At 44.0% G+C, this 10,123-nt stretch overlaps 1 protein-coding gene across 1 annotated transcript; it reads left to right on the top strand.

The window, feature by feature from the left end:
- Positions 1 to 13: 13 nt before the first annotated feature.
- LOC125488010 (NACHT, LRR and PYD domains-containing protein 14-like) lies at positions 14 to 2,951 on the top strand. Its single transcript, XM_048620751.1, has 3 exons — positions 14 to 210; positions 1,400 to 1,567; positions 2,837 to 2,951. Exons 1-3 carry the CDS (start codon positions 83 to 85, stop codon positions 2,949 to 2,951), a joined length of 411 nt encoding a protein of 136 aa, XP_048476708.1. The 5' UTR covers positions 14 to 82.
- The last annotated feature ends 7,172 nt before the right edge of the window (positions 2,952 to 10,123 follow it).

The raw sequence follows: 10,123 nt of genomic DNA, 5'->3' as shown, positions 1-10,123 counted from the left end.
TGTTCAGGGACAGTTCACACTGATCTTTCTCATCCCCAGGCTCTGTCGGAATCTGATTCGAGGGAGAACTGTCAATCCACTCATGTGTACTCTCAGTAACAACCAGTCATTGACTCACTTGAACCTGAATAATAACAAGCTCGAAGACCAGGGAATTGGACTGTTGATTGCTGCACTGGGACAGCAGAGCTGTACGCTCCAGACACTGGAGTAAGTAATATCCTGTGTATGAGCCTGCATGTAAATGTGGGATCTCTCTAACACCCAACATCCCTTTCTTTCTCTGTTTACACATTGGTTGCTTTTATGTCTTAATCACTTATGGGATGTAGATGTCCCTGGTGGGGACAGTATTTATTGCTCATCCCTAGTTGCCCTCCAGAAGGTGGTGGTGAACTGCCTTTTTGAACTACAGCAGTCCAGTTTGTTTAGATAGACCCAGAGTGCTGTTATGGGGTGGAGTTCCAAGCTTTTGCCCCAGCAACAGTGAAGGAACGGTGATCTATTTCCAAGTCAGGATAGTGAGGGGGTTGGAGGGGAATTTGTAGATGGTGGCATTCCCATGTATCTGCTCCCCTTGTCCTGTTTGGCTGTAAACATCCCAAGTTTGGAAGTTGTTGACAAATCACTTTCCTGACTTGTGTCTTTTCGATGATGGTTAGGCTTAGGAGAGTCAGGAGGTGACGTAGGTGACACAGTACTCCCAGCGTACATTCCTTCTCATTACTCCAGCAGATGCGCTGACCTCCAAGGTCCATGTGCAGCAGTAGCTGGAGAAACTGGAGGTGGATGTGTCAGCACACCAATCTGTGTGAGTGGACCCTTGGAGTGGTGGCAGCACAACTTAGAGTCATGGAATCACAGATCTGTCATCATGGCCATACCCACCCTACAAGCAGACATCCAGCCAGACCTTACTATCCAGCTCTTGGTTTATAATTTTCTAGGTTGTGACATTTCTAGTGTACTTCCTTTTTAAAGGTTGTCAGGATTTCTACCTCTACCAAATTTTCAGGCTACAAGTTCCAAATGAAAAAGTGTCCCCTAAAATACTCTGAACGTTTTGGTTCTTACTCAAATCTGATTTAAGATAATGTCTTTGGTCAATTCATGTATTGTTAGCAACAACCTCAATAATAACAAATACACAGATAGGGACTTGAACTGTTGACTGTGGCACCAAGTTAGTCAGGCTGTCTGATCCAAACACTAGAATTAGTAACAGAATGGGTCAGAGTGCAGGTAGGCAAAATAGTGTAAGAATGCACAATATTCTACTGTTTTTAATTCTGACACCATTTTACTGTCATCTCACTTTCATTGTTACCATCCTCATATAGCTCTTGTGTACATAGCTTGCTCGCCTGTTACTGTATCTGATTCTTTCCAATCCATGCAGATTGGAGGGCAATGGGATTACAAACACGTTTACAGATGAACTCACTGGGGCTCCCATCAGAAACATGTCACTGAAAAGGGTGAACCTGTCCAACAATTTGTTCACAGACCGGTCTGTTACAGCTCTTTTGTACCTGACCCAGACACACACTTCCCTCCAGGAGATCAGGTGAGTAGAGACAAAAAAAAACTGCAGCTGCTGGAATCTAAGGTAGACAAACAGGAGGCTGGAAGAACACAGTAGGCCAGGCCAGGAGGAAAGGAGCAGTCAATGTTTCGGGTATAACCCTTCTTCAGTCCTTTCCTCCAGATGCTGCCTGGCCTGCTGTGGTTCTTCCAGCCTCCTGTTTGTCTACATCAGGTGAGTATATCTGTTTTTAAGGCTGTAAATGTGTTTAATGTTTACCTTTCTTCCTTTATTCTGATCAAAACAAGTAGTTTTATTGCACCCCAGTAAATCACCCCAAAAAACACAGCAGGATCCCTCAAAGAATAAGATAAATGTTGCGTTGATCTTTTTCCAATTCTTTTGAGTGAAAGAGCGGTTTTGTGAGAAGTCCCTTCTTTTTGAGTAGAGCTGTAGGCCCTTTGACTTCCTTGAACAGGAAGATGTGGTAATTGCTTAATTTGCATTTAAAAGGTGGACTTCTCTGAAAAAACACCATTCCCTCTTTTCTGATGAAGGGTCTAGGCCCGAAACGTCAGCCTCTCTGCTCCTATGATGCTGCTTGGCCTGCTGTGTTCATCCAGCCCTGCACCTTGTTGTCTCGGATTCTCCAGCATCTGCAGTTCCTACTATCTCCCTCTATCCTAGATTTTTTCCCAATCAACCTGTTCACAGATGTCATTACACACCTCTGGAGCAGGTTGGATTTGAACCCAGATCTCCTGGCTCAGGGGCACTACCACAGCATTCTGTACTAAACAGATTACCAACCTATATTCTGTGCTCAGATCCTGCTGTAGGGCTCCAGCTAAAAAACTGAATAAGAAAAACTCAAAAAGATTCAAGGATCAACATGCTTCACCCTTTCTGAGAAATTTTAATCCAACCTCCAAGAATATCTACAAGTCTTTCTTTGGAAACTCACTTTGAACCAAGTTATCATCTCCTCCTTTTCAGTGTCCTTCCCCCCATTAGTGCATTACTTCACCAAAGGTCTGAATACAGGTTTAATCTGTGTATGTAACTGTGTGAACACAATACAATCCACTCAATCTCTTCATCTATTCCTTATGGGCTAGGTACCCATAGCTTCAGTAAATTCTACCATTCTGCTGTCTGGACACAGTTCAGAAGCCTAGACTGGACCAGTGTGCCCTCAGCCCTGGATTTACTGATTATTCGTAAAAGAAAGAATTCCCCCACTACCTACCTCTTTGTATGTGTCCTGTTGGGATGATTAATCAGTGTTGGGTGTTTACTACTGTGTTTCAGGCTGCAGAGGAATAAGTTCAGTCCACATGGATTGAGCTGTCTTCAGTCACCGAACAGACCGGGACTCTGTGTGGAAGTGTATACATCAATAACCAGTGGAAGATTTAAAAGCTGATTACAAACTAACAATAAACATTAATCAGCTGATGACAGAAATGAAACTCAAAGAACCAAAAACAAAAATTCGCTTTGTACTTGTACTGTAAGATATCTTGTCTTTTCATCATTGGATTATGGACTGAAAATGAGGAAAATATTACTTTCTGGGGACACCACATTCAGAAAATCTGGCACAATTTGTTGTGATATGTCAGTCAGAAGAAGAAACTGATAATTCTTTCTACTATAATGAAATCTCAACCTTTGCGGTGACTCCAAGAATACTGGTGCTTGAGTTCCATTGCATTACCCCAGTGAGTCGTAACATTTTAGCTGCATTTAGATATTCATTTGTGCTTCCAAAGCTACAAGCTAAGAGACAGAAGATGGTATTCTTGTTGTCAGATCTTTGTGGACCGCTATGGACACAATGGGCCGAATGGCCGCCTTCTATGCTGAATCCATATTTCAGGGACAAGAAATTTCTGCCGAATAGTGAACCTCTAATATTGGGATGTTGGTCATCTGACATTTGGAGATTTGTTCAGCCTTCCAGGCTTGGAAAGAGAAATTGATCTGTGTTTTACTGACAGCTATTACAAGTAAACTGGTTCTGAACTTTTGGCTGCTTCATGAATGTACAGCCAGTCACATTGAAGAAAAAGCAGAAATATAAGTTCGGCTCGATCATAGAGAATGACTCAGTCTAGGTGAGTGAGGAATGAGGGAGGGCTTGTGTTAGGGAACCTGGTTCAGAGGAGAGGTGTTAAAATTGAATCAGAGATAGTAGGAACTGCAGATGCTGGAGAATCCGAGACAACAAGGTGCAGGGCTGGATGAACACAGCAGGCCAAGCAGCATCATAGGAGCAGAAAGGCTGATGTTTCGGGCCTAGACCCTTCATCAGAAAAGGGGGAGGGGAAAGGGGTTCTGAAATAAATAGGGAGAGAATGGGAGGCGGATAGAAGATGGATAGAGGAGAGGATAGGTGGAGAGGAAACAAACAGGTCGAAGAGGCGGGGATGGGGCCAGTAAAGGTGAGTGTAGGTGGGGAGTTAGGAAGGGGATAGGTCAGTCCAGGGAGGACGGACAGGTCAAGGGGACGGGATGAGGTTGGTCGGTAGGAGATGGAGGTGATGCTTGAGGTGGGAGGAGGGGATAGGTGGGAGGAAGAACGGGTTAGGGAGGCAGGGACGAGCTGGACTGGTTTTGGGATGCGGTAGGGGGAGGGGAGATTTTGAAACTTGTGAAATCCACATTGATACCATTGGGCTGCAGGGTTCCCAAGTGGAATATGAGTTGCTGTTCCTGCAACCTTCGTGTGGCATCGTTGTGGCACTGCAGGAGGCCCAGGATGGACTTTCACAAGCTTCAAAATCTCCCCTCCCCCTACCGCATCCCAAAACCAGTCCAGCTCGTCCCCGCCTCCCTAACCTGTTCTTCCTCCCACCTCAAGCCGCACCCCCATCTCCTACCGACTAACCTCATCCCGCCCCCTTGACCTGTCCGTCCTCCCTGGACTGACCTATCCCCTCCCTAACTCCCCACCTACACTCACCTTTACTGGCCCCATCCCCGCCTCTTCGACCTGTTTGTTTCCTCTCCACCTATCCTCTCCTCTATCCATCTTCTATCCACCTCCCACTCTCTCCCTATTTATTTCAGAACCCCCTTCCCCTCCCCCTCCCCCTCCCCCTTTTCTGATGAAGGGTCTAGGCCCGAAACGTCAGCCTTTCTACTCCTTTGATGCTGTTTGGCCTGCTGTGTTCATCCAGCCCTGCACCTCGTTGTCTCAGAGGAGAGGTGTGTTTGTTTGCGTCTAGTAGGGAAAGGAAGTCAATTGTAATGCGTAAGGGGGTTAGATTGCGAGGAGTTTGTAAGTCTTTTGTCACGGTTTTGAATAAATAAAAATTGGATGAATCCTACAGGTTATATATATATTTTTACAAAGAACTTGAAAATTTGACTTTTGTATTTATATGAATTGGTACTGCAGGTAGATCTGTAAACATGTAAAAACAAATACCCAATGTTGACAATGTTGCTCTACTGCTGTTTTGCCTTTGCTAGTATTAAACATCATGTTACTTTTCAAAATGTTAATTACATATATGTAGGTTAACGGGACCTGGTCATCATTGACCAGGCCAGGTTTTGTTGCATAAACTTCATTGTTCTTAAAAAGCTGGTGGTAAGTTAGAATGGGCTCGCTCTATAAAATGTTTTGGAAAGCATGGCCATCATCCTTTGCTTCACTTTCCAGGTACATAATCCAGCAAGGTCCTGTTTTGTTAGTGCGGACTTCATCCTGCATCACACTGCAGTAACTACAGTTAATGTTGAGATCACTCTGATGATTTGTTATATATGTAATGGTGCACAGTCTTCATTGTTGGCAAACAAAGGAATAAGTAAAATGTCTAACCACTTGAAGCCTAATAATTTGACCTATTTGGAATGGCTCAGAAGCTTTTGCATTCCACTACTGAACATAAAATGTAGCTGTTGGTTGGTTCGCCTAGCTGAATGGTTTTCGTGCAAACATTTTGTCCCCCTTCCGGATGATGCCTTCAGTGCTGTCTAGCCTCCGTTGAAATGCTGTTGTTCTGTTCCGTTCTGAATTTATATGGTCTGGTCCTTACGGTGGTTAATTCTGTTTCCGGTTTGTAGACGATGCTTATCATCATTCACGCTCAGATCTTTTTGTGTTTGGTCACTCTCACTCAATATTTCTTTTTGTTGTTGGGGTGGGTGGGGGAAAGCAGGTTCAGTTAGCTCAGTTGGTAACAGTGTGACGCAGAATGATAGCAACAGAATGAGGTTGATTCCTATACCTGTCTGAGTAAGTGTGTAGTTTGAGGAACTTTGGATCTGAGTTGAGGAGCTGTAGTCTGAGCTACGGACATTGTATCACAACAAGGATGGTGAGAGTTACCTGGACACTTTGCTCAAGAGGACAATCGCACACTTCAGATGAAGCAATTCAAAAATTACCCAGTGATCAGGGACAGGAGGATGCAACTGCTGATGAGGCAGGCATAAAACCCCAGGGGGTTTTAAAATTGAGGAGCCTTTGCCGCTGCAATTGTCAAAGAGTCATGAGGTTCTTGCAAGCTGTACAGATGGAATGGGGAACTGCAGGGAGGATGAAAAAACTGACCATGGCACGTTGGTACAGGAAGCCATTAAAGACAGGGGAAGGAAATAGGAATGTATTGTACTAAAGGACAGTGTAATTAGGGGGACAGATACTGTCCTCTGCAGCCATGAGCAGAAGGCCCGAAGGGTGTGTTGACTGCTCTGTGCCAAAGTTGAGGAATCTTCTCAGAACTGAAGAACTTGAGAGTGAGGGGAGGGATTCAGTAGTCATCATCAATTGTAGGACTAGGTACAAGATTTTGCAAAAAGATTCAGTTACGAGCTAAATTAGAAAGCACAATCTCTGGATTACTTACCAGTGCCATGAGCCACCCTGCAGAGAGTAAACAAAGGCAAGATGTTTAATGCATGACTCAGAGATTGGTTTGCGTGGAATGGCTTTGCACCCTTGGGTTATTGACGCCAGTACAAGGTAGAAGGGAGCTGTTCAGTTGGGATGGGCTTCACTTGAACTAGTGTTCTGGCAAATCGAATAATTAGAGCTGTAGAGAGGGTCTTAAACTAATGGGTGCAGGTGGGGCATACGGCAGAATTACTAGGCAGCTATTTGTATAACGATATCCAGAGTGGCACAGGAAAGGACAGAGTATACAAACACAAAAAAAACTGTAGTAAATGGGGTGAAAAGGGGAAATGATGGTAAAAAGGCAAAACTGATGCCTTGTTATTTTAAAGTACGTAGTATTCAAAACAAAATGGATGACTTAATCACGCAAATAAGGGTCTATTTCCATGCTGTATGACTCTATGACTACAAATAAAAGGCAATGGGTATGATTTTCTGGCCATTACAGAGACATTATTACAAGGAGATCAAAGCTGGTTTCTAAACATTCAGGAGTATGTGACTTTCTGAAAGGACAGGCAAGAAGGAAAGGATGGTGGGGTTGCAATGTTCTAGCTGGATGAATTAAGTACAACAGCAAGAGATGATGTTCAATCAGAAGATGTAGAATCCATATTGGTGGAGGTAAGAAATAAAAATGACGCTGGTAGGAATAGTCTGTAGGTTCCCCTAACAGTAACTGCACAGTGATACAGAGAATAAATCAGGAGATTTATTGCCAGTCTCCCGCCAATTCCATTCATTCCACATAATATAAAGAAATGTTGGAGACACTTGGATACTGCAAAGGCTACGGCCCTGACAACATTCCAGCAATTGTACTGAAGACTTGTACTCCAGAACTTGCTGCTCCCTGAGCCGAGATCTTCCAGCACAATTATAACACTGGCATCTACCTGACAATGTGGAAAATTGCCCAGGTATGTTCCTTACACAAAAAACAGGACAAATCCAACCCAGCCAATTACCGCCCCCATCAGCCTATTCTCAATCATCAGTAAAGTGATGGAAGGTGTCATCAACAGTGCTATCAAGCAGCACCTGCTCTGCAATAACCTGCTCAGTGACACCCAGTTTGGGGTTCCACTAGGGCCGCTCAGCTCCTGACCCCATTATGACATTGGTTCAAACATAGACAAAGCAGCTGAATTCCAGAGGTGAGGTGAGACTGACAGCCCTTCATATGAAGGCTGCATTCAAATGAGTGTGGCATCAAGGAGTCCTTGCAAAACTGAAATCAATGGGAACTCGGGGTGAAATTCTCTGCTGGTTGGAGTCATACCCGGGATATAGGAAGGTGATTGTAGTTGTTGGAGGTCAGGATATCTCTGCAAGAGTTCCTCAGGGTAGTATCCAAGGACCAAGCATCTTCAGCTGCTTCATCAATGACCTTCCCTCCATCATAAGATCAGAAGTGAAGATGTTCACTGATTGCACAATGTTCAGCACCATTCGTGACTCCTCAGATATTGAACCAGTCCATGTTCAAAAGCAACAAGATCTGGACAACATCCAGGCTTGGGCTGATAAGTAACATTCACATCACACAAGTGCCAGATAATGACCATCTCCAATAAGAGACAATCTAACCAACTTCTTTCAATGTTGTTACCATCGCTGAATCCCTCACCATCAACATCCTGGAAGGTTTCATCAACCTGGACTGGCAGAGCGACAGAGGTTGCCAAGTGAGCAGGCAAAACTAAGCAGGTGGAACATAATGTGAGGTTATGCACTTTGGCAGAAGATACTGGAGCTGCATATTATTCAAATAGAGAAAGATTGAATAAAGCTATGGAACTGAGATTCAAGAGCCTTAGTATGTGAATCACAAAACATTCTGCGGGTAATAGGGAAAATAAATAAATAAAATAAAAGGGAATGGAGTATAAAACTAGGGAGGTTTTGCTAAAACTGTACAAGGCACTAGTCAAACCACAGCTGGAATACTGTGAACAGTTTTGGATCCCTTATCTAAGGATTAATATTCTCGTACTGGAGGCACTCCAGAGAAGGCTCACTCAGCTGCTCCTGAGTATGGAGGGACCGTTTTATGAGGAGGGGTTGAGTAGATTGGACCCGAACTTGTTGGAATATGGAAGAATGAGAGATGAACTTATTCAAACATTCAAGATTCTCAAAGAAATTGACAGATATGGAAAGGTTGTTTCACTTTTTGGGAGAGATTAGAATCAGTGGGCGTGATCTCAGAATAAGGGGTTGTACATTTAAGACAGAGATGAGGAAGAATTTCTTCTCTCAGAGGGTAGTGAATCTGTGGGATTCTTCACCACAAAGAATCGTCCAGGCTGGGTTATTAAGTATTTTCGAGGCTGAGATTTGATAGGTTATTAATCATTGAGGGGAATCAAGGGTCATGTGGGAAAAGGCAGGGGGAGTGGAATATTTGAATATTATCAGATCAGCCTTTGATCTTATTGGATGATAGAGTAAACTCAATGGGCTGAAAGGCCTTGCTTTAGCTCCTCTGTCTAATAGTAACTGCAATAGTTCATGGAGATCTTGCTCGTCACCTTTCCCCATCCGTGACGTGGAGCCCTTTGAACTACATGAACAACTGTCTGCCTTTAATGGGGACTGACAATCTTTTGTGTTCTCCAGCTACTTTTGTCATGTTTATACATTCACAGTTTAAAATAACAAAGGGATGAAGCTGGAAATTAAAAGTCCCTGTCTCATCAGAAAACACCTATTTTAACTTACCTTTTATACAGGCCAAGGACTACAATTCCTGGGGATCCCAGCGGAAGCTCGGACAAGGATTCCAGCTTTGCCTTAAGGTAGTTGTAAACATGAGCGTATCTACAGAGGGGTTGTGGTGGCACGACAAGGACACCATTGGGGTAAAGATTGTGGGGTATCGGGTCCAAGATAAGAGATTGAGGCTGGGTGGAGGGGTCAGTTTTTGGAGGTGAGAACTCAAAGTTTGGGATAAACAGGCTTTAAACTCTAAAACGAAACTTGTGGTTTGGGCCTTGGAGCTCAGAGAGGGGTAGGTTTAGGATTCAGGTTAAGGATGAAATTACAGACCTGGAATGGCGTTCAGGATATTAGGGTTTAGGGTTCAGATTGTGGGATGGGACTGGTGGGACCAGGAACTGGGATTGGAGGTTCAGGATATTAGGGTTTAGGGTTCAGAGACACAGATTGAGGCTTTAAGGTTCAGGTTAAGTGCTCAGTGACTGGATTAGGCGTTCAAGATATTAGGGTTTAGGGTTCAGATTGGGGTTTTAAGGTTTAGTTAAGAGGGGATCAGAAACTGGGAATGGGGGTATTGAGATATTAGGGTTTAGTTTGGGGTTTTAAGGTTTAGTTAAGAGGGGATCAGAGACTGGGAATGGAGTATTGAGATATTAGGGTTTAGGTTAAGAAGGAGTCACACTGGGATTGGTAGGGTTTAAGGGGTTCAGAGAGTTAGCTTAGGGTTAAAGAAATTATAGCTTAAGAGTCAGGTTAAGGGGTCAGTGACTGGGATTGAGGGTTTGAAAGGCTGGGATCTGCAGCGAAGCGGGTGGTTAGCAATCAGCTGGGATAAGGTCAGGGATTTGGAGTTGAGAAATTTGAGGATAAGGACTGGATTCAGGGGAATGGTAGAAGCAGGCAATGCCGGTCTCTCACTGGATTCTCTCCACCTCTTACCCCAGGAGGAGGGGGGGGGGGGG

Source organism: Rhincodon typus, chromosome 48 (assembly GCF_021869965.1).
Source record: "Rhincodon typus isolate 14 chromosome 48, sRhiTyp1.1, whole genome shotgun sequence".
Classification (NCBI taxonomy): domain Eukaryota; kingdom Metazoa; phylum Chordata; class Chondrichthyes; order Orectolobiformes; family Rhincodontidae; genus Rhincodon; species Rhincodon typus.
Note: the sequence above shows the minus strand (reverse complement) of the source record. Positions and strands in the feature narration are given on the sequence as shown.